The sequence below is a fragment of the Camelina sativa genome, chromosome 4 (genome assembly GCF_030686135.1).
Source record: "Camelina sativa cultivar CO46 ecotype springtype chromosome 4, ASM3068613v1".
Taxonomy (NCBI): domain Eukaryota; kingdom Viridiplantae; phylum Streptophyta; class Magnoliopsida; order Brassicales; family Brassicaceae; genus Camelina; species Camelina sativa.
In genome coordinates this window covers 28,993,440-29,018,616 of record NC_141883.1, presented here as the reverse complement: position 1 = coordinate 29,018,616, position 25,177 = coordinate 28,993,440, and the positions used below count along the sequence as shown (strand labels likewise).

General features: G+C 36.2%; 5 protein-coding genes, 1 long non-coding RNA gene and 1 pseudogene across 12 annotated transcripts; 2 read left to right on the top strand and 5 right to left on the bottom strand.

The window, feature by feature from the left end:
* Positions 1-147: 147 nt before the first annotated feature.
* On the bottom strand, positions 148-1,012 carry LOC147946303 (subtilisin-like protease SBT4.2; annotated as a pseudogene).
* A 563-nt stretch (positions 1,013-1,575) lies between these two features.
* Positions 1,576-5,796, bottom strand: LOC104782444 (subtilisin-like protease SBT4.1). Its single transcript, XM_087511748.1, has 10 exons — positions 5,457-5,796; positions 5,060-5,151; positions 4,857-4,948; positions 4,463-4,694; positions 3,689-4,229; positions 3,480-3,583; positions 3,075-3,323; positions 2,789-2,912; positions 2,464-2,683; positions 1,576-2,353 (listed from the first exon to the last, which is right to left on the bottom strand). The coding sequence occupies exons 1-10, from the start codon at positions 5,544-5,546 to the stop codon at positions 1,764-1,766; spliced, it is 2,334 nt and encodes a 777-aa protein (XP_087367874.1). The 5' UTR covers positions 5,547-5,796; the 3' UTR covers positions 1,576-1,763.
* A 1,289-nt stretch (positions 5,797-7,085) lies between these two features.
* LOC104782443 (serine/threonine-protein phosphatase PP1 isozyme 4) lies at positions 7,086-9,269 on the bottom strand. 2 transcript variants are annotated; one of them, XM_010507377.3, is made up of 4 exons: positions 8,743-9,269; positions 7,792-8,351; positions 7,505-7,706; positions 7,086-7,409 (listed from the first exon to the last, which is right to left on the bottom strand). In XM_010507377.3, the coding sequence occupies exons 1-3, from the start codon at positions 8,948-8,950 to the stop codon at positions 7,518-7,520; spliced, it is 957 nt and encodes a 318-aa protein (XP_010505679.1). In that variant the 5' UTR covers positions 8,951-9,269; the 3' UTR covers positions 7,086-7,409; positions 7,505-7,517. The 2 variants fall into 2 exon arrangements, with proteins under 2 accessions (XP_010505679.1, XP_010505678.1); XM_010507376.3 differs by having other exon boundaries at positions 7,086-7,391.
* A 1,699-nt stretch (positions 9,270-10,968) lies between these two features.
* LOC104782442 (protein DA1-related 2) lies at positions 10,969-15,281 on the top strand. 6 transcript variants are annotated; one of them, XM_010507373.3, is made up of 12 exons: positions 10,969-11,370; positions 11,439-11,620; positions 12,532-12,619; positions 12,733-12,850; positions 13,180-13,300; positions 13,426-13,509; positions 13,598-13,717; positions 13,820-14,032; positions 14,121-14,183; positions 14,286-14,401; positions 14,482-14,540; positions 14,737-15,281. In XM_010507373.3, the coding sequence occupies exons 1-12, from the start codon at positions 11,277-11,279 to the stop codon at positions 15,066-15,068; spliced, it is 1,590 nt and encodes a 529-aa protein (XP_010505675.2). In that variant the 5' UTR covers positions 10,969-11,276; the 3' UTR covers positions 15,069-15,281. The 6 variants fall into 6 exon arrangements, with proteins under 6 accessions (XP_010505675.2, XP_010505674.2, XP_010505676.2 ...); XM_010507372.3 differs by having other exon boundaries at positions 10,990-11,370; positions 13,177-13,300; XM_010507374.3 differs by having other exon boundaries at positions 11,109-11,370; positions 11,439-11,593; positions 13,177-13,300.
* Positions 15,282-15,668: 387 nt separating this feature from the next.
* LOC104782441 (E3 ubiquitin-protein ligase HOS1) lies at positions 15,669-21,665 on the bottom strand. The gene is made up of 10 exons (XM_010507371.3): positions 20,968-21,665; positions 19,989-20,379; positions 19,525-19,659; positions 19,268-19,443; positions 18,581-18,982; positions 18,322-18,480; positions 17,676-18,167; positions 17,196-17,333; positions 16,318-16,964; positions 15,669-16,098 (listed from the first exon to the last, which is right to left on the bottom strand). Exons 1-10 carry the CDS (start codon positions 21,055-21,057, stop codon positions 15,918-15,920), a joined length of 2,811 nt encoding a protein of 936 aa, XP_010505673.2. The 5' UTR covers positions 21,058-21,665; the 3' UTR covers positions 15,669-15,917.
* On the top strand, positions 21,495-24,764 carry LOC104782440 (uncharacterized). The gene is made up of 6 exons (XM_010507369.3): positions 21,495-21,726; positions 22,174-22,231; positions 22,345-22,425; positions 22,657-22,822; positions 23,883-24,156; positions 24,381-24,764. Exons 1-6 carry the CDS (start codon positions 21,673-21,675, stop codon positions 24,573-24,575), a joined length of 828 nt encoding a protein of 275 aa, XP_010505671.2. The 5' UTR covers positions 21,495-21,672; the 3' UTR covers positions 24,576-24,764.
* LOC109132718 (uncharacterized) lies at positions 23,715-24,842 on the bottom strand. The gene is made up of 2 exons (XR_015597604.1): positions 24,304-24,842; positions 23,715-24,188 (listed from the first exon to the last, which is right to left on the bottom strand). It is a non-coding gene; the product is annotated as an uncharacterized LOC109132718 (long non-coding RNA).
* Positions 24,843-25,177: the final 335 nt, after the last annotated feature.

Genomic DNA, 25,177 nt, shown 5'->3' with positions numbered 1-25,177 from the left:
AAGCTTCAGAACTGTTTAGAGTTGGGCTTTAGGATCCAACAAATCTGGACGATTGAATTTTAGTTCTTTATAATGCATTTCATTCATATCAAATCATATTTTGTTTTAGTTCTTTCCAAGATTTCAAGTGAACCTTACAAGTGTAATTTACCGAACCAAAAGAAGAACCCTTACAATTTTAAATAACTGGTTATTAATATCATTCGGCAACAACCTATGACGGCTAGAGGGTTCGACGTCTATGGAGTATATAATTTCTTCATCTACACCATAAATCCCTTGCTCACCTGCACACAATTATATAGGATAAATAGAAAACATTTAGAAATTACAGTTATAATTTTGGTTGTTCACTTTTACAATTTGTTAGTACGACATAATTTTGGTTGGATCTGTAATCAGAGATTGGTCACAACCAGCAGTACTAGCAGAACAATCAAAACTCGTTTTTAATGTGTGTGTGTGTGTGTGTTTTTTGCATTAAGTAAATGTATTTTATCGTTTCTTTGTTGAACAAACGCACCTTTTAATTTCTCAGCCTCTTCATGGGTGAGTTCTGCTGCAAACCCACTAATGACTTACTTGTAGCAATATACAAAAGCATCTTCAGGTGACCTGATGAAAAAAAAAAAAAAAAAAAAGTCAAAACCAAATACATCTTCGAATCATTTTTCTTTTTCTTTTTTTTTTTTCGTTTTCTATTAATCTACTCATTAGAAATTTCTAATTACCTTCCGTGAACCACCTTCTTGAGAAGTTGTTGGTATTGCTTACAGTCACCATGAAACGATCCAAAATCAACATGGACAACATAAATCTGTGTATTACATTCGATAAAATATTTATGCTTTGCCTTTGAGGAACATTAGATTTAGAGAAAAATCATATGAATAATTAAAACTAAAAGAAGTACCTTCATTAGCGTATTGTGGGGAGATGGCCCCAATGTTCTACCCGCACATACGACGGAAACTGAAATTGCTAAGAAAATCAAGAACATTTGGGAAACCATTTCAATAAAATAGCTAAGAAATATATTGAGAGATATAATAAACAGACTTGAAATTTGGATGGAATAAACTGTACTGTAACTATAATTCTAAATAGAGTTGAGCAATGAAAACGTTAGGCCAAAATTGCGTTAGCTATATAAGTTCTATAACATATTGTGAGCTAGCGTTTATAACCGCATTTGTAATTATTAATTAGACTCCCTTCTGAGCGTTGTTTTCCACTTTTTAACTTCCCATTCTCAATTATGAATTAGAAACAAAATACAAAGTCACTTGTTTATATATGAACATTAAAGTATATTTAGTTTATTTTTCTTAACTCGCATGAAAAATGATAACTAACATTTATATTTTGAAACAAAAATGTGTTTTAGTTACCCTCTATTTGAATTAATTTTCGTTTTAAGGTTTTTTTCCTATATTGAAATTAGTGTTCCATTGTTTTTTTTTTAATGTGTATTAATGGCATAAAAAACAGAATTTCACCTCAAATAAAAATAATAAAATATAGTATTATTAAACGTAATATCAGAAATCAAATTTGTCTTGTGAGAGATAATAATTTCGTAATATATTTATTAGGTTTTTACTTTTTACCAACGGAGGGATCATGACTTAGTACACGACACTTGTTATCAACGGAGGGACCATGACTTAATGTGCACGACACTTGTTATCACCGGGTATCATTAATTAAGACTCGAATAGTCTTTTATTAACTAGATATATAAACTATACTGTGTGGCATGTTTAGGTCTTGGGAATTAAACTGCAAGCTTCGGGTTCCTTAACAGAGTATATGACTATGGGACTCCTGACTTTGCGAGAACCATCGATTTCCGTCCACGTGAGCCACGTGTTCCTTGTCATAAACGCCTTCCCCGCCTTCCAATTCGGCTTCGATGTTCCGGTGACAGTCACCGTGAAAGTCTTGGTCTGTCCCAACTCACTAAATTGTAACTGTGGAGGATCCACAATGATATTGTCAAAGTCCTTATCACCCCGGTAGTTGATTTCCCCGCGGTAAGTGGACTCTCCGTCGTAAACGTTGGTGACCGTTCTACGGAAGATTTCTTCAAATGGGGCATCGAGGGGGACTCGAGCCGTCATGGTTGGATAGTTGAGGTCGGCTTTGGGGTCTATCTCTGTCTTGGAGCAATCTATCTTGTCGCTTCCAGCGTCTGATCTTAGCTTCTCTGTGTTGTAACCTTGTTTGCACATGTAATCTATGTAGTCTTGGTAATGTGTTTCGTAGACCAAACCCGGGTCTAGGACTTTTGTAGCGTTTAAGTGACCTGACCCGTATGCAAATTCATTCCCCTCATCTGTCATCTCCGTGGCTGCAAAGAGAAATAAAACAATACTAATATAAATATACTACAAAAATACTAATTAGTTATATCACTCATACACAGATAGATAGATAGATATGATTGGTGTTCGAACATACAAGTGGTCATGAGGGCAGATTTAACAGCGGACGGAGACCAAGAATTGTTGAATGACTTGAGGTACAAGGCAAGTCCAGTGGCGTGAGGGCAAGCCATGGAAGTTCCTGACATTATGTTGAATCTTAGATGGCGGTAGTCGTTGGAGGGGACGTCTGACGTAAGATTCACATTCTCAGGCCATCCCGCTATGATGTCTAACCCTGGAGCAGCTATATCGGGCTGAAAACAAAACTCCATATATGAGATTCCAACCATATATATTCATTTTCTTTTATAGTGATCAATCATCAAGTCGAGGTGTGATACACGAAAAATAAAAATTACCTTTAGAATGTTTGCTAGGAACTTATCACAATTAGGACCCTTTGACGACAATTTAGCAACAGTTGGAACCCATCCCTCTTCTCGTGGAATTTCTTCCGTCTTGTGGATTTTGACTGAACGTTTGCTGTAATATATAGGAATCAATAAAAACCAAAGTTCATTTTTTTCTTCTTCTTTTTAACTTTGTGGAGTAAACGATTAGTCATGACTAATATAGAAGCGATAGTTATATCACGATTAGTAATGAATATCGCTACCATGAAAATAAAATAAAAACAATCGTTACCTTGGATATTTTCTATAGTACTCCTCTAGTTTAGCTTTCTTTACTTTGTCCAAAAATATAGAAGCGATAGGAAACTGTAACTTTTTCGTCTCATTGAAGTCATAACGTTTCTTTCCCAATACGATTGCGCCTTTCGCTCTCTCTTTAATCGCTTTGTCCAAGAGTTTGATTTTTGAGAATGGGAAGATAACATCTTTTCCTTCGTCGTTCTCATCGTTAGACGAGATTGGGGGACTTTTGCTCCTACAACTGAGAAGCAAACGTTTCCATTAAACAAACAGTACTATATATGATATACATAGAAGTCAATTGCAAATATCATTTTACTCAAAGCATATATAAACTGATGTTCTATTTCTTTTAAAACATATACATTAAGGGTTTTTCATTATGAGGAGGACTTACTCAGCGATGAGTTCACGTTTTCTTATTAATTCAGCGGGCGCTTTTTCTCTCAAAAGTGGGTAGAAAGAATCTTGTGTCTCAAAGGTGTTGATCGTGTCGTACACCTGGTTGCATAACAAAATAAATTCATTGGGAGACTATTTTGAAAGTGATCAATAAGCCTAATGGGAGATACTTGCGAATCAAGAAACATATCTGTTTTTACTTACTACAATTGGCTCATCTTCTCCTTCCAGTTCCAACTTAGTCTCGAAAAATCTATCTTTCAAGCTCGCTGCAACCGTCATGACCCAAGGTGCGCCATTGGCGACCTTATAATAGTTCCCAGTGTTCCCGGCGGCGGCTGAAGTCAAAATTCCATTATTAAGTGCTCTCAGGAACGCCCACGAGATTTTATCTTCTTGCAGCAGAGTATATTTTAACCCCTGAGAAAACGAGATGATGTCGACCTTGTCCAAGATCGCTTGATCTATTGCCTTCACGACATCATGTTCTCGACAAACTGAACCCTCTGTACCATCTAATCTTATTACATTCCAACATGTTTTGTAAACGGCGATCTTTGCGTTGGGAACACCACCTCTCATCGTGCCTTCCACTAGCCCAAAGTAGCTCGCCTTCTCTACTTTCCTACCGGCAACAATGGAGGCTACGTGTGTGCCGTGTCCCGTCACGTCAATCACCGATTTCTCTTCAATCCACTTGTACTTTTCTTTGCCCGGGTAGTATGATCGAGCCCCAACGATCTTGCTGCAATTGCAGTTTTCAGTAGCAAGATTAATTCTCACACTTCCAAGATTTCTAATAACCATGTCAGCTTGAGAAAAAAAAAATCTTTTAATTTTCATCATAACTAAATGTTTATATAATGTAAATTTTGAACCCAAACTAATCCCACACGGATCTATGAGTACGTACTAAACCAAGATCGATACTAAAAGAAAATATAATGAAAAAGAGAACGGTTGATAAATGTATAGTACTTGTTGCAAGTTATATCTTCGCATTTGTTTTCCCAACCCGGAGGAGGAGGGCTGTCGCTACTGAAGACCTCAGAGTAAGGCCAGATGCCCGTGTCGATGACAGCCACCACCAAATCACTCTCATTCTCGGGATTTCGCTCAGCTTCTAATGTTAGATTCATGAAGTCCCATGATCTTGTCGTTTGAAGCTTTAGGTCTCTGCTACGCGACACTTCCAATACTTCTCTCCTCCCTACATCAAGCATTAACACCATCCCTCCGTTATTACAACACATCAATTAAGTTCTACCACTAGGCTATAATTTTTTTTTTCCGTTTACGTGTTATAATATTGTAATGATGTATATATAAAATAAATCGAGACGCAAACGTGACGAAGCAATTGAGGTCTTACTCCTCAGCTTTTGACATTCACTTTGTGTGAGTCTTGCTGCCAAACCGGTGAAACTCTCACTATAGCTGTAGATAAATGCATCCTCTATAGTGCTGCATGTGTTGAAATACAAAACGATTAATTAGTTTTCCCGGGAATTTTGACCTATACATGTCATCAAAACCGATATGATTTATAACGAATATATAAGGCAAAATTAAAACCTATCGTCGTCAAGAACTTCGCCGAGTAGTTCTTGGTGACCGGAACTTGACCCATATCGATGCCCTCCAACTTTCATCTGCACAAGGTATGTCTGTGCCATACAAAGCAAGAGGTTTTAAAATATGTCAAAATCCAAACATTATTCTTTATGCTACCATTGTCCTAAAATAGAAATAGAAACATTGGATATGGGAAACTAGTAGGACTACGTGTATGTATGTCAAGCAAGATGCACAAAAGAAAATAAAAGCAAAACGGAATAGTGATTCTGATTAGTGCATGTCAATTAAACAAGACTTACTATTATTAATTATTTAATTAACAAATATATTCACGAGAAAGGGTTCGGATTAGTGTGAGGAATGTGTAAAGATAAAGGTCCAATTTTTTTCTCACCTCTCGCGGGTCGTTTGCTTCCGCAGAAGAAGCAACGAAAAAGAGTAGCAGTTGAAGAAGGAAGAGGAAGGTACGAAAAGATGTTGCCATCCCTCACTCACTCACTCACTGGAACAATCTTTATATTTCTTTTTTTTAAGGCTTTTTTTGTCAACTCTTTTTTTTAAGGTTATATATATCACTCTAATTTTTTTTAAGTTATGTTGCAGTGCATGTTAATGCTTGATGCCTCTATTTATAGAGAAAGTTCATGAAGGAGATTGGGACCAAAAAGGAGTGAAGAAGAGGAAAATTGGAGGAGAAGATTGAAACCAAACATTTCATCGTGCAAAGGCTTATCAATCAATTTATGAGAATCTTATTCCCTTATTAATGAAGTTGCATGCATTTTCTGGTGATTCTTGAGAAATTCCATGATGGAAAAAATGTATTTTTACTATAAATCAGGAGTATACGGTATTGATTCAAGTGACAAGTCAAGAAAACGTGAGGTTTGACGCACATGTGTATAATAAATGCTTGGTTCAATGAAACTTGTAAGGTCCAGCTCGAGCACAATTTGGTCAGATAGTAACAATCATCTTTCAATTGTTTGTTTGTGTTTACGTCAGTCTATATATTTTATTATCTTCTTTCAAATGAACCCACACACACAAAAGAAAAAAAAAATTGTAAACTTGCATGCCAAAGGCAATGGTTGAAAACTGCCCTTTACGTCTAACGCTTATTTTCAATTTACGAAAATGTTTATAAAAAGTAAATATTTAAAGTAAGCTTTTTTCTTTTGAAATATTTTGTTTTCAATCGAAGGCCTAAATAATAATGTATATAATGGCACAATGGGAAGTTGAGGCTAATATGACATGGTCACAATACTATGTAGGAAATGTTTGAGGATACTATGATCAAAGGATACGTCGTCCAACTTTTAGTGAGGAAATGGACTAAGAATATGAACATATTCAAAGATATGATAATGACATAGTAAATGTCTAAGGAATTGGATACATGTGGTTTTGGTTCCCGTTTGCAACAGGAAAAAAAAAAGTTACTTTTACGAGCTTATGGCTTCGGTGTTTACTTCTCATCCACAACAAAGAACATCATACAATTTCATGCCCTCTAATAATTATATTCTATTCTATTTCCAGAGTCCACCTAAGGTCATCTCCACTGGGAGATACTCTTCCAAATACTTTTAATAAAAAATTAATAAACAGAAGAGAGAGAAGAGGAAAGTAGGAGGATCGATACTTCAGGAAGAAATTTGAGAAACGGTTCTCTCATCAAATAAGACAGCTGTCAATTGTTTTATGGTACAAATATTAAAAAATTAAATAAAAAAGAAAATTTGGAAAAAAAATAATTTTTATTTATTTTTTTGAGAAATGGTCACCGTTACTCGAGTACAGATGCCCTAACGGATCATATATCAATATCACTTCACATACGATTTGACCAAAACGAGTGGCCATTTCTTGGTTTATTTCAATAGCCCACATTCTTCTTCTACTTCACATGAATATGGGTGAAAATTGTGCTTGTGTAATTTTAGATTCTCATTCGATTTTTATGATGATTAATTGAAGATGTCCATATGCGTTACTTATATTCACTTTCACATCATGCTTAAGAGACAAAGCTCATCTTACTTAACTTTTGATTTTTCAATCAATCATTTCATCTGGTGTCCTAAATCCAAGAAACGATCATATGCATGTACACACCAACTATGTGCTTTTCAACAGGCAGATAGAAATCATCTAAAAAAAGCCCATAAAAGAAGAGAAGTAAAAATATGCAGAGAGTGAGTTTGGGGAAAAAAGATTAGAAGACCAAGGTCTTGCTCCTTTCCAAGAGCTCTCACTACCATCATCAGTACACACTTTAACGCCAAATCTTCAATATCGATTTCTCAAGCATAGCCAAATCCATCTGTGATAAGAAGGAAAACTGAAATGACCCATGGAAATTAAAGTTTGACAGAGAAAATCCTTTCATTCACTTGTTTCGTTTTGGTTTTTGCAAAGGACAGTCTATTGACTAACCTCAATTGAAGGATCAAATCTTTGTGGACATCATGAATTTGGTCTTCTTCTCAGCGGGCTTCAAAATCTGAAATGAGCACATAAGATTCTCGTCCACGCTCATCATTGCACCAGCATTATCAAATTCGCCACAGTAGTTAGGAGCTGAAAACACCGTCACGAGTTGCCTATCAGCAAAGAACTCATAGCCATCCTCCACGACCTGCCATCATCAGAAATTTCAACTTCCTTGTTAACATCACAAAAGCAGTAGTAGAATCAAAGAGTGACATGATCGAAATATATACCTGATGGGCACGGCAAACAAGGTCAAGATCATGTTTCGTAAGAAACTCAGAGACTTTATCAGGACCAAAGGTGTATGAAACCCCTCTATCATTCGCTCCCCATCCTTTAACATCTTTCCCAGGATCAGACCAAAGCAAATCACAGAGCAGCCCGTTGTCCGGAATCATAGTAGGACGAGGCAAGTTCCTAATCTCATCCAAATGATTAAGCTCCGGCGAAAGTCCACCGTGCATACACAATATTTTGTCATCTATAAGCGCCGCAACAGGAAGACAGTTAAAGCAATCTGAGAAAACCTTCCATACCCTCACATTGAACCTCCTTTTACATTCATCATAAAACCCATAAATCCGATTGATAGAAGCACATTCGTGGTTTCCTCTCAGTAGAAAAAAGTTCCCAGGGTATTTGATCTTGTAAGCTAGTAAAAGACATATTGTTTCAAGACTCTGTTTGCCTCTGTCCACGTAGTCCCCGAGAAACAGATAATTAGCGCTAGGAGGGAAGCCACCGTACTCGAACAGCCTCAGCAAATCACTATATTGCCCATGTATGTCACCTGGTTAAAAATTCATTCACACCACAAATCACTATACTGAAACAATCTCATAATCAAAATGATGTTTTCAACAATTCCAATGAAAATAGCATTGCAAAACAAAGAGGTAGATACTCTTATTCTGAAATCTCCATTGTTCTCTAATCTATTCAAATCTCAAACACCAGCAAGAAGCTAAACTAGGCCTAACCACTCAATCACAATCCACAAAAAGCCAAAACATTTCTCATTCAGATTCTTCAGAACACCAATCAGAGGAAAGTGGTCAAACAACATTATCCAAAAAAAAACCCATTAAGTTCACACACACTCGCGAAGACAAACAATAGGAACCCTAAAAATTCAATTCGGTTCGACAATTAAAATCAAATTTAGGAAGACAAAACAATACCACAAATTTTGATGGGTGCTTCAAGCTCAAGCAAATTGGGTTGCTGAAGACAAATATCTCGAGCTGTAGTACAGAGCTGTTTGATCTCAGCTTCCGAGAGCTGGACTTGCTTTCCCGGTCTAGCTAACCGAACCTCCGTGAGTCGTTTGATTATATCATCAAGAACCGCCGTGTCAATCGCCGTTTGCTGCCCCGTCGTCGTCGCCATTAACAGAACCCACCCAAAAAAAAAAACCCTAATTTTTTCGACCTCAAAAAAAAAAAAAAAAAAAAAAAAAAGCAAATGCAAAACAATCAGTGAAAAAAGGAAAAAAAAAATATAAAGAAGAAATTACGCGCAAACACTTTTTTTTTGAAGTTCGAATTGATTTTATGATAAATTTTACATTTTTGTCAAAGAAAAAAAAAAAAAAAGTGATGGAGACGGAGACGAAAATTAACTAAAAATAAACAAAAACCTTTGAAATAAGAAAAACCCAGAGGGATGGGATGGGGATGATGAATGACAAGTGACAAGTGACGACGTCGTTTCTAAAAGTCCACAAATGGGCTATATATCTCAATTGTTAATGGGCCGTGTGTTAGTCCAACTACAAGGTTACTTTGTATTGAGGGTTAAAAGAGCCCATAGTGCAATGAACAGTTTCTCTTTTCTTTTTCTCTTCGATCGTAAAGTTTTTTTTTTTTGTTAAAGAAAACTGAAAAGTTTTTTGATTTTTATTCTTTCCAACTCAACTCCACGTTTCTTCTTCTCTCGAGGCTTTATTTTTTTCACCTAACAAAAATCTTTACAGGTACAAAGTTAAACGATTTGTAATATCTTGGATAAGATGTCTCATGCATGCATGAGATAAAAAGAAAAGTAAATTCTTGGATTTTTAGGTGCATGATTAAAGACAAATGCATCGGATCTTGGATTTTTCTTCTGTGCATCGGCTACTCAATCTCAGCCAATAGCCTCACGTTTTTCTTCGACGTATATATTGTTACAGTAATTTTATCATATTTAAACAACTTGCTAAGTCTTGGATAGAAAAGTTTCTATAAATTCGTGTTGAACTAGGATAAACACATTTGTTCAACCAATTTCAATTGTAAGATTAACTGACGAATATAGTGATGCAATATAGGAAATGAGGTATAAACTAATTAAACACATTCGTTCATTCCATTCCTTATATTTAACATTTTCTTCTTCTGGTGAAAATTAACTTAAATATATTATGGGGTATATAATTATATATACTTGAGATAAACTATATATATAACTTGATAAGAAAAGAAAGAAAAGATCAGTATTCTTTAAGTGAGGATTCCCAAAAATAAGCAGCCTTAATAAAAATAAGTTATGGATCGTCCATACAGAGATCGACTTTAGCAAGTTGATAAAGAAATGGTCAGATCTCAAGGTGGAAACTGTCCCTGAGAAAAAAAAAAGCTAGATTTGATCTCTGATGCTGTCTTTAACCCACAATATTAATTTGATTCATAAAAAAATGTAATCTCAAGAAAAATAACTTTAAAAAATGGCAATAGGGTTAGGCTTTTGTTCTGTAAAAATTGGGTGTCTGATTCCACTTTGAAGCCTCTTTCACCTTTGCTGCGTCATCGCCGGTCACGACCTTCCTATTAGATTGATGCCTCAGATTATAATAATATAGATAAAAGGGTTGGTCCGTCGTTTGTATGTCATAAAAGTTTTAATTGCCATATTAAAGTTGTCTGTGTGCTAACGTTGCAAAAGCGCATCTTTATCGTGTATTAGATTACACTATAGGACTTTTGTAATAAGCCGGTATAGCGTATACATTGTGTTATAAACTTATAATTAGTTCGTATATAACGTCAAAACAACAGTTTATTTAACATGTATGATGTCTAAATCTTTCTATCATTTTAGGTCTATCGTGCCAATTGACTCTTTTTCAAAACAAATGAAAAAAAAAACAAATCAAACTAAACCAAAGTTAGAACCAACGGGACAAGCGGTCTCCATCAAAACCCAAAAAAGAAGAATTTTTTAACTTTTCGTAAACACAAAACTCACTTTTTTGGTATTTTGATAATTTAAATGATACAAAAGAAAAAATTACAAGTTTTCAACTATCCTCCTCCTCGCAACACCGTTGTTTGAGGGATTCTCCGCCTCAGCAAAACCCAAAAAGACATGTTAAAAAAAAAAAAAAAAAAAAGATATTCTCTTAGAAAAAACATCTCTTTCTCTCTGTTCCTTTCCTTTCAGAAGCTAAGCATCTCTTCCTTTTCTTTTTTCTTTTTAAATTTTTTTTAGCCCGATCTCTTCTGCAAAGATTCTCTCTTTTTTTTCTTCTCTTTTCCTATATGTTTTTATTCTCTACTAACATTTTAATGACTTATAGCTTCTTCTTCCCTCTTCTTCTTCTTCTTCCCTCTTCCCTCTTCTTCTTCCTCCTCTTCCTCTTCTTTTCTTTGCTTCTCTCTCCGGCCGTCGTTTTCGCTTTACTCACACGTTTCCAAGGATATATAAACACGTGTGGGCCATTCTTTCCTCCTTCATGGATTCTTCTTCCTCTTCCTCTTCTTCTTCTTCTCCTTCTTCTTCCTACGGTGTTGCTCGTGTCAGCCATATCTCCAATCCTTGTATCTTCGGTTCGTTTTCGTCTACTTTCTTTCTTCCTACGTTTTCAAAGTGTAACCTAACGTTTTGATTATATCAGGGGAAGTTTGGTCGTCATCTTCGTCGACATATAGAGATAAGAGATGGAAGTTGATGAAATGGGTGAGTAAGCTTTTCAAAAGTGGCTCTAATGGTGGTAGTGGTGCAGCTCGCACTAATCATTATCCTCCTCAGTTTCAAGAGGACGAGAATATGGTCTTTCCTCTACCTCCTTCTTCTTTGGTAAATTATTGTATACTCATTTAATTTAAAACATCTTTTTTTTTTTAGAAATCTACACGTATACTATAGTCTATAGGCATGTGATTATTCATATTAAAGCATTATACAAAAGACACGTGAATATTACTACTGTTTTCTTTTTAAAACTTGTTTTCTTTGAAATATCACGGGTCTTGTACATTCTGTAAGATTGTCACATCCATGAATGAGTTGGTCCATTTCTCACTTGTCATAAGTCTCGTTGGGTTTTGATGCTCAAAATGAGATGATGTGACAATGTGGCCTTGAGATCGGTTTATAGTTTGGTTCAATAAGGAGTATTAATTAATGGGCCAAGTTGAGATAATTTCTTTTGGTAATTGGTTTTCTATTACCGAGTTGAGATATTTTCGATTCATTTTCATGAATAATGCGGATTAGATTCCAATGTTATGTGAATAAACTTTTCTAATAATAATAGTTATTTATTATTTATGCTTTACTATGATTGTTAATTAGTATTTATTTCTAATTTTTTTATAGTCAGCTATTAGGGTACTTTAATTCTTCTATAAAAAGACAACAATTTTTTTTTGAACTACCTAGCTCATTGGTTAGGAATAGAATTTAAATCCATAAATTAAATCCATGAACACAAAAAAAATTTGGTACTTGATGATAGAGTTGGGATTGGATTGAGGTGGCCTATTTTGATACCTTTTTCTGTCAACCTAATTTGATACCCTTAAGCACTACCAGTAATTTTTAGCTGTGATCATATATGAATCTTTTAAAAGGTGAAAATTATAATTAACTTGGTGGTGGAATTATTATTCTAATCTGAAATATGCTAATTCATTTCATCAGCTTTTTTCTTGATGCCATTATAAACAATTTTTTGGATGGTCATGTCAATGAATAACGAATCACAGGATGATCGGTCGAGAGGCGGACGGGACAAAGAAGAACTCGACCGTGCAATTTCACTTTCTCTAGCCGACGACAGGAAGCGCCCACATGGTAAACTCTATCTACGTTCATGAATTCAAATTAGACTAGTCCATTAAAAACGTTATTCTATTACACTGATAATAGACTGACTTTTTTTATTTATTGTGAAATCAAATACGCAGGGTATGGTTGGTCTACGGATAACAATCGAGATTTTCCAAGGCCTTTTCACGGTGGCTTGAATCCATCATCCTTCATTCCACCTTATGATCCTTCCTATCAATGCAGACGAAGACAAAGGTATAACAAAATACATATTCTCTTTATAAGAAAAAAATACATTCTCTTTATCTAAAGAATATTCATATATAGAAAAGAAAAAATTTGAGTTGTTTATATATAGACTATAGTAGCATAATTAGTTCAACCATAGAAACTCCACATCACGAATTATCCTAATCTAACTTTTAATCGTGAATTGCAAATTATAAAAATTATTAAACTGAAAAAAAATTAGATAAATTCTTAAAAATTGATTTGATGATAATACTATCTTAGAGAATATAAATTATTAAGCAGCTTTTTTCCAATAGCACATTTGGTAATGTTGTTTGCGTGATTTTTAGTAGAATATGCGGTGGTTGCAATCGTGATATTGGAATGGGTAACTATCTAGGATGCATGGGAACATTCTTTCATCCTGAATGCTTCTGTTGCCACTCTTGTGGTTACGCTATCACTGAGCATGAGGTATATATTATATACACACATACAGACATGTACTTATATAATAATACTCTTAATTTGTGTTAATGTCGTTTCGAAGTTACTAACAGACTAGGGTTCTGTGTGTTTGCCTTCTCTCTTGATTCAAGTTCTCTCTGTCAGGAACCAAACCCTATCATAAGCTTTGTTTCAAAGAGCTTACTCATCCCAAATGCGAAGTTTGTCACCATTTTGTAAGCAACTATACAATCACCTTGTTAGATTCTTAAATATAACGTCATCTATATATTTTTTTCACTTTTTAATAATCGCTCTCCTCAGATTCCAACTAATGATGCTGGTTTGATCGAGTATCGATGCCATCCGTTTTGGAACCAAAAGTATTGCCCGGCTCACGAATACGATAAAACCGCTCGTTGTTGTAGCTGTGAACGCTTGGAGGTAATCAAATACATATTAATCATTCATAAGTCCATATCTATTTTTATTTTTTTTTACAAATCAATTGTATGTTTTTTTTACTTGTATGTTGTGATCATGAAGTCATGGGATGTGAGATATTACACGTTAGACGATGGGAGAAGTTTGTGTTTAGAATGTATGGAAACCGCGATAACCGACACTGGAGAGTGTCAACCGCTTTACCACGCGATAAGAGACTATTACGAAGGAATGTACATGAAACTTGATCAACAGATTCCTATGCTTCTTGTTCAAAGAGAAGCTCTCAATGATGCTATTGTAGGAGAGAAAAACGTAAGTTCTGATATTTCGACTTATATCAAAAAAAATTCTTTCTATCAAATTACAGTTAGAGTTAATACAAGATCTGTATGTTACACAGGGATACCATCACATGCCTGAGACAAGAGGGTTATGCTTGTCAGAAGAACAAACAGTTACAAGTGTAAGTCTTTTCAAACTCTCCTCGGGAACTTAATTACTTTCTGATTCTAAAGTCTAAACAATGATTTTATTTTGCTCTGTTTTTTTTGTTGGTTCTTTGCAGGTTCTTAGAAGACCGAGACTTGGTGCTCACCGTCTTGTTGGTATGAGAACTCAGCCTCAAAAGCTAATACGAAAATGTGAAGTCACTGCGATTTTAGTTCTTTACGGCCTCCCAAGGTACTATACTACTTAATTATCAGATTAGCTTTTTGACAGTAGGTAATTGACTACTTACCTAATGGCTTTTGTGGATGAAGGTTACTAACTGGAGCAATTCTCTCCCATGAGCTCATGCACGGATGGCTAAGGCTCAAAGGTACATACTATACATCTTTTGGATTTAGATATATCAATTAAAAACATTTTACAAAATAACTATAATAAGTATATATATATATATATATATATATATATTTAAGTCATATTATATTACAATGTTGTTATATGCACCATCAATGTTGTTATATCATACTAAAAGCATTTAAGTTCTTTTAATTTCTTGTTTCTATTAGGGTATAGGAACCTTAACCCTGAGGTAGAGGAAGGAATCTGCCAAGTCCTCTCTTACATGTGGCTTGAGTCTGAGGTTCTCTCAGATACTTCATCAAGAAACTTGCCTTCAACATCATCCGCGGCCACGCCATCATCATCATCGTCTTCTAACAAGAAAGGAGGGAAATCAAACGTGGAGAAGAAACTTGGAGAGTTCTTTAAGCATCAGATAGCTCATGATGCATCTCCAGCTTATGGAGGAGGTTTCAGAGCAGCAAATGCAGCGGTGTGTAAGTACGGTCTGCGTCCCACACTCGATCATATCCGCTACACTGGAACTTTTCCGTTGTGATGATCTTATCACTAACTTTCCAAATTTAATGTTCTGGTGTTTATCTTGCTATATGATCTTGATTTGGATATTGGATGGATCACAAAAGGTTTATTTTAACTTTGAATTGAATCTCAAGATAGACTTTATCTCCCCTTAGATTTTGAATGGGGAGATTTGTTGTTTGGAGATTTTATAAGAACAATGATTGGATACTAATAATATTTATAAAAAGTCTTTATTGCCAAACTAACACCAAGAAATTACTAACAAATGGATGTATTTCAAAAATATGAAACTGAAACAATAAGAACACTTGAGTCCTACAAAGCAGCTAATTCTTGAAGCAAATTTTGGTAAAACACAAGAAACAAGAAGCAAACTTTAGACATAGGGGAATAAATTAAGGCACAACAAAAACCCAATATGAGATTATGAATTTTGAATCCAGATCGAAGGCAGAAACAGAGAAAGAGGGTTCAGGGGGTTTAGGTTTTTGTTTAATATCGGGAAACTTGGACGAAAACGTTTTGCTAAATATTTTTAAAAAGTCAAATCGATCAACAATAAAGACGTGAGGGACAAAAAAAAAATATACACCATGCAACTGCACCAACGTAAAATTTTAAACATACTCATCATTAATTTCTTCTGCTCATTAAAATGATATCCGAGAAAAAATGTCTAGAAATGTAAACTAAACAAGAAAAACAGTGAAACACGAAATTCAAAAATCATATCTTTTCCCAGGCACAAAAAAAATAATCAGGAGAACGAAGCTCACTGTACCTATCTCTCCCTCTTTACACAACTTGCTCTCTGTGATGCTTAACACAATTGCTAATGATCTTTTCGAGTGTTTGTTTCATTTCATCTTGCAGCGAATCTACGTCTCCTCCTTCCCTTAACCTGCATGGAACCAAAATTAGTCATCGGTTCCATGCCCAAGTTCGGTTCATCTTCCTCCTCACTTGTTTCATCTGACCGCCACCTCAATCCGCCACTGTTATTTCTGCTCTCCGTGGCCACGACATTGTTGTTGTCTTTGAAGCTGCAATTCATGATACACTCAATTGATATGTAGCTAATCCAGTATAAAGATTAGAAGCTGTGGACGAAAGAACCAAACCGGAAATTCCTCAGGACTTTATTTTTAAACCAAACGGCAACAAGTGTTTTATACCACACAATACCAGTGTCCACTACTTTAATGGCATGATTGAAGCATAAGGAAAAAAAGGCTAGGCTATAAAGAAGAAAGGAAATGTACCTTGATGACATGTCCATTGGATCATCCAAATCATTAAAGTTATCTCTGTCCGGTTGCATCCTTGTGCCAAAAAAGGTTGATTCCGGTTTCTGTGCAGATCCATTGAGATGGTTGCTGCTAGGTTTCACTGTTACAGGATTGTTAGCTGTGACTCGGCGGAGATAAGGAGAGCTCATATTATTCTCCATGAATCTATCAACATTTGTCTCTGGAGAGGTTTCTTCAGTCCTTTTTCCTTTAAGCTGGCTGTTACCACGCGCTCTGTTCAGATCTTTGAACGGAGTTGACACTTCACCAAATTTCAGTGCCTTAGTTGTGCTTCTAACTTCACTCTTTTGTCCTCTATTTGCGCTTGTAAATAACCTTCCATGGGAGATATCAAGGGAAGCGTTACCTATCAAATGACCGGGTTGAAATGGACTACCATTATTAGCCACTGGCTCTCTAGTGTCGGCATTGTTAGCCCGCTGGAGAAATACAGAATTATTAGAAACGGGAACTGAAGAAGTAATCATCTCAGTTGCATCAGCAAGATTAGAGTTTTTTGCTCCCTCAGAAGCACTATCAGAGGTATCTTCCATCTCAGAAAATTGTCCAGATCTAACTTGCTGCTGCTGAATTACTGGAAGTATATCTATGGATCTATCCTGTTTCAGAGCAACAGAGACAGAGGAGGGTATAAATGTCAAGTTGAATAGCCAATATCAAGTAATATTGCACACACCTAGAACATTCAAGATTCAGAAATATTTGACAATCCTGCAAGTATCAAGAGGCTACTAAGCACTATGCAAGAAGGCGGAAATATGAGGATGTAGCTTTTAAAAGGAAAAGTGGAAGGATCCACTTGTACATGGAAAGGTGGCTGCAATACTTACAACTAACTCTTTTCTCCAACGACTCTGCGATTGCATTCTGAACATAACTTCTTCCCCAATTCGAATGTCGGATAAAAAACCCTCCTCAATTTTCTGGAGCTTAAGATCGACTTGGTATGCCTGGATGTAGCGGTAGCGCTGCAGCAATGTGAACAACCAGTAATGTCCAGTCAAAGAAAGACCAAAATACCCAATAATATACGAATTCTTCAGAGAATAAGCAGAGCTTATAGTGATACTGATTGTCTGGTTGTTCAAATAACTTAATGCTTGTTCATTACTCTCAACATCAAGCTCAAATTATAAAAGATTTTTAAAGTCTAGACAGAAAATACATGAAAATATACCAATATCTAGTAGGATGAGCTAATTGTAGAGTCACCATTGAGATCCCTAATTAAATTTATTTGACTATTTTCAAAGCTACTCTAGTGCAGACAAACCATTCTCAGCCCAAGTTGTTCAAGTGAAGTTACTAACCTGAAGATAAAAGACAACCAAAAGACTACCCACAGCTGATGACGGGTCATCAGTTGCAGAATCTAATAAGCATCTGTGCAGATATTTCTCCTCATTTGGGTTCCATGGTAACTCAATGATTCGATCAACCAAGTTTCTCCTAATAGAAAGACAGCAGAATTCGTTGACTAGTATCTCCATCCATTCTGTCCAACTCCAGCTGTCTGGATCATCGGACACATGAATCACAGCTCCATTTTTCAATTTATTTTCCTTTACTTTCAAGCAGAGTGTCCTTTGGTATGTGAATGCTTCACTCAGAAGACCACATTCCACTCTCACACGAATAGCAGTAACAGCTTCACCAATTGAAACCAATTCTGATACGCCGTCACGACCAGACCAACGCAAGACCATAAGAGCTGTTTCAGGGTTTTCCCTCTCCAACAGGACTTGCGCAACCTTGGGGTAGGTTTCTGGACCACATATTTCAGGAAGAATCCTACAAGCTTCCTGAAATATAATTTGGAAAGTTTGTAAGCTACACCAATTTATAAATATATGGTGTTTGTCACAATGTATAGTTTATCATACGTATATTCCGGCGATCAAACATGCACAAGAATACATATTTCCATATGTTTTCCCTGGTAATGCCAAAAGGTACCTGGAGTGCCTCCTCTGAGTGATCATCGAGGAGATAAAATACAAAAGACTCCAGCAATGAATGCCTGGTTATGCCAAAGGTAGCAGCAAAATCATCTATAATGTGCTTCCAATATTTTTCAGGGGTAGTCCAATGCCGATCAAACAGGTAATAAAGAAACTATCTCCTGGTTAAGGAAACCAGCGAAGAATAAAAAGCGAGGGAAGGGTTAGTGCAATGTAATGTGAATTGTGAAACATAGGCGATGACAAAAGGATACAATTGCTTGCTTCGCAACAACCAAATCTGAACCGCCATGTAAAAAGAGTATGTCAGCAGCAGTTCTAAGATTCTCAAATGGATAAGACCCTGACGTTCCCTCTATTTTAGATCTAAGAAATGATCTCTTATCCTTCTGTAAACATCCAATTTCTAGGTCTGCCCCTATTTCCTGACCGTACTCTGGCTCTCTCTCAAGATTTTCTAAAGCATCCTCAATAAAGAGGGAAGCACCCTGTACATTGCAATCTGAAGACTGGTCTACAGCATCAGGCCATGCACGCTTAATTGCATTTGATTTTCTTTCAAGTACGAGGGCATTCCACGACGTGAAATTAGAATATCGAGACTTCACATCATCCAGAAATCCGTGTCTTATGCACCAAACCATTATGTCCAGATGCTGAAATATAACAAAAAACAATAGTGTAAGCACACCACAAGCTAGAGCTGATATAGTTAAACACTCTCTGATCAGAAGATATACGGTTTATCCCTGGATATCTTTTAGCATGTCATATAAAGATAAGTTTAAAATATACCCATTCACTAATATGCTAATGACATAAGCACAATGCACATAGGAGACTTCAATGTACAACAGATTGTTCTTGGAAAGTAAAGAGAGTTATTCAAGCATACTTTTGCAAAGTTGTTTGGATATAAACGGAATAATATCTTAGCTGACCTGCTTTGTTTTACCAATGTTCTCCCTAAGTTTCTGCACATCTTGAAGTTGAGGTGAAACGGAACCCTTAAAAGCTGATTCCATAACTTCAAGCACACTACATATGCCAGCCACCTGTTTCGAACACTTTAGTAGTTTATCTAACCACGCTTGCATCTCTTTTGTTTCAAGAGTATCTGAGAACCAATATTAAAGATAGACAGACCCCAAGGGGCACACATATAATGGTTTAAGAAACAAAACATCTCAAAGGATACAGATTTCTTGAAGCTCAGCTAAGATGCTCCGGAATGTACGTTTGACCCAATCTTTGACAACAACTTCATCCAGCAAGAAAGCAATGACCGGGTCACTAGATACAGCTGTCTCATCCATACAAACATTGGTGATATCTATTCATTTTCTGTCAAGGAGATGTCAAGTATATATCGAACATAAAATAACTCTTAGAGACCGACAAAAAAACTATGCACATTTTGCTCATCAGTGAGGGGCAGGAAACAAGAACTACCTAAAACTACATGAACCTATCAGTACAAGATTCCCCATATAAACACAGTTTCTAATTGAACATGCCTTTTCATAATGAGATTTGTGGTCACAGCTGTAAATGAGACAACACATGCATAGAAATCTATACGAGATTCTTGGAATATCAAACAGGAAACTAAAGACTAAATGCAAATATCTGACAGCGAGCATAAATGCAACTGATGGATACAATGGCAAACCACCGATATTAGATTGTTGTTCATGGCAACATCAAACAGAGAATAAAGGCGAAGAACATCAGCTGTCAATTGATGTCCATCCTCATCCGAATCCTCTGACGCCTCTTCATTGGTTCGGGAAATTAGACCAGCTTCAACACATTCATAATAGAGACGAAGCCGAAGCTTATCTCCAGTTTTTGGTAATGGGCTTCTACAGATTGGACAAACATCACACCTCTGACAACACTCTGTGCACAAGGAAGCATGCCCACAAGGGTTCAACACATAGTTCACAAACCGTCCACAGCTTGCCAAATCTCTAGTTGCACGACATCGCTCAATCTTCGCCTCATTACACAATTCTCTGAGGTTGATACATGCCAAATGTTTCAACGCCTCCTGTAACAAACAAGAAATTAACTTATAGTAGAGCAAACCTTCAGTTCAACTTTCATGACTAAATATATAAACATCGACCTGCAACTACGTATCCACCAGGCCAACCCAGTAATCATCTTCATTTTTCAACTGAAATAAGACTAAGATGACTGCCTTAACTAACAGAAATTAGATCCCAAAAAATTACCCTAAAACACAAGAAGCAACTGATCAACATGAAAGTGCTGCCAATGCTTTAAAATCCTATGTTGATTTTAACAACAAAAAAAAAAATGGTAGCTACCACAAAATAGTCACAATTTCTAAAACCAAAGAGATTCAAAATGCTTCCATAGTGTTAGATACTACATTCAGAAACCAACAATGCCTCTAGACAACTATATCCAAGGGCTATAAACGATTCACAAAACCCACAAACAGCGTAATCATACAATAAATCCGTAATTTTAACACAAGCTCTGCAAAAACCCACTTAACTTGAAGATGAAAAGGCAAAAAAAAGCAAAGCACCCTAGAGATTTCTTTAACACCTGAGCTAAACAATTCCAGTGAATACGGAAAAAAAAAAGAGTATCAAGCGGAAGAAACCTGAACAGGCTTGCTACTGTAATCAGGCTGCTTAAGAAGAGATATCGATCTCGCGGCGGTGGCAGAACCATTGATTTGTCTCGTATCCATCTTCTCCGGTGAAAGAAACAGATATAAAAAAAAAAAAAAAAAACGGAGCTAGAAGAGAGAGTAAGCGTGGTTGGTGAAAAGAGCTATAGTGTTGTTGGCGAAGTGATAAAACCAGTCAGTCTAGGGCTCCATTAAGCTTTTCTCGGGAGGGAAGACAAAGAACTGTTAAGAGTAGTGAATAATCCTCGCGACGCTCCTCCGACGGGTCGGATAATTTCAATTCGGGTCAAGTTTTAAATATGGGCCTTTTTTTGAAAGTCTTCTTTCTTGTGGATCTTGTGATTGAATAAGGCCCAGTGGCGACAAACACGTGTAAAAAAGTGAGCGGCGCGTGTACCCTACTTTCTAAAAAAGCACGTGGATTGGTCGGTCTCTCTTTCTCTCGTGTTTCTTCCTTTCCCAATTGCTTCCACGTACGACGACGACGGACGGACGGAGGAGGAGAGAAGAAGAAGCAAGAAAAAAAAAAAACCCAGAAACCTTACAAATTAAGAGAAAGGGACGATCTTTTTTTTTCTTTCTCCGATCTTATCGATTTTTTAATGAGAGATTAGAAGAACCTCTCTTCTAAGCTTTGTTTTTTTGTATTCTGTTTTTCTCTTTTGTTTGGATTCGATGGATGAGTCGTTCGCTAATCTACAGACGAGTCATTTGCTTGGTTCAGTTCCTGTAAGTCTTGTTAAAAAAAACATCCATTGCTTCGATTGAGTTATCCTTTGTGAGCTTTTTGATGCATCTCATCCATTTTTTTTTCTTTGTGTTTGGTGTTCTGGCTCAAGTGTTACAAAATTCCAGTTTTTAGAATCGTCATTAAGAAGCAGAATTGTGAAAAAGAAAAAAATCAGATTTTTTTTTTCTTTCTTTTTTTGTTTCCTCGCTCCATTATGATGCCTCACACTTATAGAACAATCCACTATTTGCTTAGTTGCGTTACTGGCTTTCTATATCTGTAAAAGGGTTCTTGAGTACAGTTTCTTAGTTTAATGAGATACCAAAAACGGAGTTTAGATGCTTGCATGATAGCTTCATTTGGGACTAAACTCCGCTTTGATTAATGTTTCGATTGAATGTACTCACTATCCCTATGTTATTTTCTTACTTCCTTTATTTGTTAAGGCTGTGATCGGCGACGACAAGAGAAGCACAAATGTACCTATAGCAAGCGTTAATGAAGGTATGTTTGGTTTTTGCTGACTTGCTGCTTGTATTATCTTGTGCAAATGCTTTTTTTTTTCCGGTAGTGAAAGACTTTTGAGTGTTGTTGCTTGTGTGTTTGCAATATTGTAGGCCCTTCTGCAAACATGCAGATATTTCCACCAAATCTAGGGAACAATTCAAAGGGTTATCAAACTCTTGAGAGCCCAACAGGTATAAAAAAAAATACTCCTTTTTGGCTTTTTTCTTAGGACATATATTTGTCAGTACTCAGTAGTCACCATTTATTTAGTAAGTCATAAGAACTTGTTATGTAGACAACATATGGTGGTTCTAACTTTGAACTGTTCATTGTGTTGAGGATATACGTTACATAACAGTATGATAATTAAAAATAGTGCTTGTTCATGTCAATAATTTACTTCATTTTATCTACACCTGTAGAAGGACCTGAACAACAGCCATCAAACAACTGGAAGGGCTTCTTTAACGTCTACTCATATACTCAGTACTTCGATGTAGACACAGACGTTGTTTTGAACAGATTGATGAGCTCGTTGTATCCCACTAGCGGAGATTTTTTCAACAAGATTGATGCAAACCCTGATTTGTAAGTCTTTTAATGCATTTTTCCTCTGACACTTCTTGGTGATTGCACTGGAGTTGCGAGATTTCTTTAATCAGTCCACTGCTCCTTTGTTACCATTTTAAGTGTTATCTTCTGCTCCTTTGTTACCATGTTACCATTTTAAGTGGTGTCTAGGTTTGTATTTCGCAACTCCTATTGAGATCTCAGGCTGTTAATTTATTACCATTTTAAGTGTTGTATACTGCAACTTTCCGAAAGCACATTCCAGCTGCGATAAATCAGATGAAGGTGTTTGATCTTTACTGTTTCCGGTGCAAGTGTTAGATAAGTAGTTTACTGGAGTAGAGATTGCCAATAGAGCTATTGATATTTGATGATTAAAACTGTAGTGTCAGATTTTAAAACCAGGAATGTAATGAAGGAAAGAACTGGATCTTTAGCGTGAAAGATCTTCCTGCTTCACTCTTTTCATTTTGCTTGTTTAGTTTTCTTTTTTCTTAACTATAGTTTTGCTGCTTGAATATTCCTCCGGAGCTGATATATTGTAGACTTTAGCCTGTACCTAGATCAGTTTCCATATGCTATCTGGTAACTATAGCTAGTTAAAACATTGCCTCACATTAATTTTAGACTTCTAGCTATTTTCATAGTCTGTAATATAGTCTCCATCAGATTGCGGTAAGGTTGATGTAATGTCATTGTCTTGATTAGGAAACCTAAGATCTGAAAATAGGATTTGTCTGATCAGGCTTCGAGGCAGTTGAAGACAGGCCTGATTGAGCAAACACTAAATTTATGCCCCCTTTGTGTTGTCATTATCGTTGATTCTCAGGAATCAGAAAATAGCAAGCTACCCCCATTAAATTAAGTAGATTATTGCTTTGTAAATTAATAGGATGCATTTACTCATGTGTTACTTCAAGCGATAGATTAGAAAAATCCTCATTTTCTCTTGGACAAGCATCAAATTAACACGTGCATATATTCAAATAGCAAAAATGTTATCCTCTAAAGATTGGCTAAAAGCTTCACAAATGTTTGTAGATTAATGACTCGTGTTTGCATCTCGTCTCTCTGTTAGGTATGGACTTGTCTGGATCTGCACTACGCTTGTGTTTGTGCTTGCTTCGCTCGGAAATTGTGCCACATATCTTGTGAAGAAACGAACCCAAAGTGATGCGCCGTGGATCTTTGATGTGAACTATATGAATTTGGCAGCATCTGTAATCTATGGCTATGCAATAATTGTGCCTCTGGGATTTTATTTCTCCCTTCGGTATATGGGGTCCAAAGCTGATCTTCTGAGATTCTGGTGCCTCTGGGGATACTCTCTCTTCATTTTCATTCCAATCTCGGTAAGTATATTCAGTAACTTCCACCTCTTTTGCTGTTAAAATTAATCAATTGAGTATCAGTAACATCAAAGGTAAGATGCATATACTTGATGTACAAATGGTTTGGTAACTTAACTTTCTGTGACCATGTACGTAAAATCAACTTACAATCGTAACACAGCGCCTATATTTTGTACTCTCGAACTCGATGTTTAAGTCTAATTACTCAGGATATTATTTTGCAGCTTCCATTGCTTATTCCAGTAGAGTTTCTGAGATGGGTGATTATACTCTTAGCTGGCGGCGCATCATCGTCCTTTGTTGCCCTGAATCTACAGTCTTACCTTGAGACGAACAATGATATCACGGTTGTAATGTGTGCAGCATTTGGTCTGCAAATGGTTCTTTCAATCTTCATCAAGGTCTGGTTCTTTCCTTAATCTCCGCGACAACCAACAAAAAACAAATATGTAAAAACCTTAAGATTTTGATGTGCTGTAGTAGAACAAAGAATGTCATCACCAGAACCAGATAATGAAACCCCCAAAGTAAAAAAAAGAAGGAACAAATACACTGAATCATGGATTCGTTTTTAACTGGCTTAGTTTGATGGTTGCTTTTGCTTGTAACGATTGTGTTCTTTTTGTTTGTTTATTATCACATCTTTGCTTATGGATGGAGTAGTAAAAATATCAAAAAAAGGAAGAAAATTCGCAAGAGTTATTGCAATTTACTCTTTTGTACACTGAAAAGTGAAGGGACTGAAGAGAGAGACGAATGCATTTGTCGTTATGGTTTTGTTTAATATCATGGTACAGAGAGCATGTGAAGTGTGAAAGAGTAAAGCCAAAAGGTCACATTAGATAACCTGTGAAGTCGTGTCTAAAATGAAAAGATAAACCTGTGAAAGTGTATGTCCAAAAAAAAAAACCTGTGAAAGTGTCTTTATTTCACTCAACCCCGTAATTACTACAAGATTTTATGGTAAAAAGTCAGTCAAACCAATGTCTCCATGTTTTTTACTTTTCTTATAAAAAACCTC

What these genes read in the sequence shown, in the direction of transcription:
- LOC104782444 (XM_087511748.1), bottom strand. Translation starts at nt 5,546, where the DNA reads ATGGCAACATCTTTTCGTACCTTCCTCTTCCTTCTTCAACTGCTACTC. An exon ending in GAGAAGATGAGCCAATTGTA is followed by an intron (nt 3,584 to 3,688) that starts GTAAGTAAAAAC and finishes TTATGCAACCAG; the next exon opens with GTGTACGACACGATCAACAC. An exon ending in TCCTAGCAAACATTCTAAAG is followed by an intron (nt 2,684 to 2,788) that starts GTAATTTTTATT and finishes TTTTGTTTTCAG; the next exon opens with CCCGATATAGCTGCTCCAGG.
- LOC104782442 (XM_010507372.3), top strand. Translation starts at nt 11,277, where the DNA reads ATGGATTCTTCTTCCTCTTCCTCTTCTTCTTCTTCTCCTTCTTCTTCC. An exon ending in CTATTGTAGGAGAGAAAAAC is followed by an intron (nt 14,033 to 14,120) that starts GTAAGTTCTGAT and finishes TATGTTACACAG; the next exon opens with GGATACCATCACATGCCTGA. An exon ending in CGGATGGCTAAGGCTCAAAG is followed by an intron (nt 14,541 to 14,736) that starts GTACATACTATA and finishes TGTTTCTATTAG; the next exon opens with GGTATAGGAACCTTAACCCT.
- LOC104782441 (XM_010507371.3), bottom strand. Translation starts at nt 21,057, where the DNA reads ATGGATACGAGACAAATCAATGGTTCTGCCACCGCCGCGAGATCGATA. An exon ending in AGCTGAGCTTCAAGAAATCT is followed by an intron (nt 19,444 to 19,524) that starts GTATCCTTTGAG and finishes ATTGGTTCTCAG; the next exon opens with ATACTCTTGAAACAAAAGAG. An exon ending in CCAATGGACATGTCATCAAG is followed by an intron (nt 16,099 to 16,317) that starts GTACATTTCCTT and finishes CATGAATTGCAG; the next exon opens with CTTCAAAGACAACAACAATG.
- LOC104782440 (XM_010507369.3), top strand. Translation starts at nt 21,673, where the DNA reads ATGGATGAGTCGTTCGCTAATCTACAGACGAGTCATTTGCTTGGTTCA. An exon ending in ATTTGCTTGGTTCAGTTCCT is followed by an intron (nt 21,727 to 22,173) that starts GTAAGTCTTGTT and finishes TTATTTGTTAAG; the next exon opens with GCTGTGATCGGCGACGACAA. An exon ending in TATAGCAAGCGTTAATGAAG is followed by an intron (nt 22,232 to 22,344) that starts GTATGTTTGGTT and finishes GCAATATTGTAG; the next exon opens with GCCCTTCTGCAAACATGCAG.
- LOC104782443 (XM_010507377.3), bottom strand. Translation starts at nt 8,950, where the DNA reads ATGGCGACGACGACGGGGCAGCAAACGGCGATTGACACGGCGGTTCTT. An exon ending in AGCACCCATCAAAATTTGTG is followed by an intron (nt 8,352 to 8,742) that starts GTATTGTTTTGT and finishes ATTTTTAACCAG; the next exon opens with GTGACATACATGGGCAATAT. An exon ending in TTGTTTGCCGTGCCCATCAG is followed by an intron (nt 7,707 to 7,791) that starts GTATATATTTCG and finishes TGATGATGGCAG; the next exon opens with GTCGTGGAGGATGGCTATGA.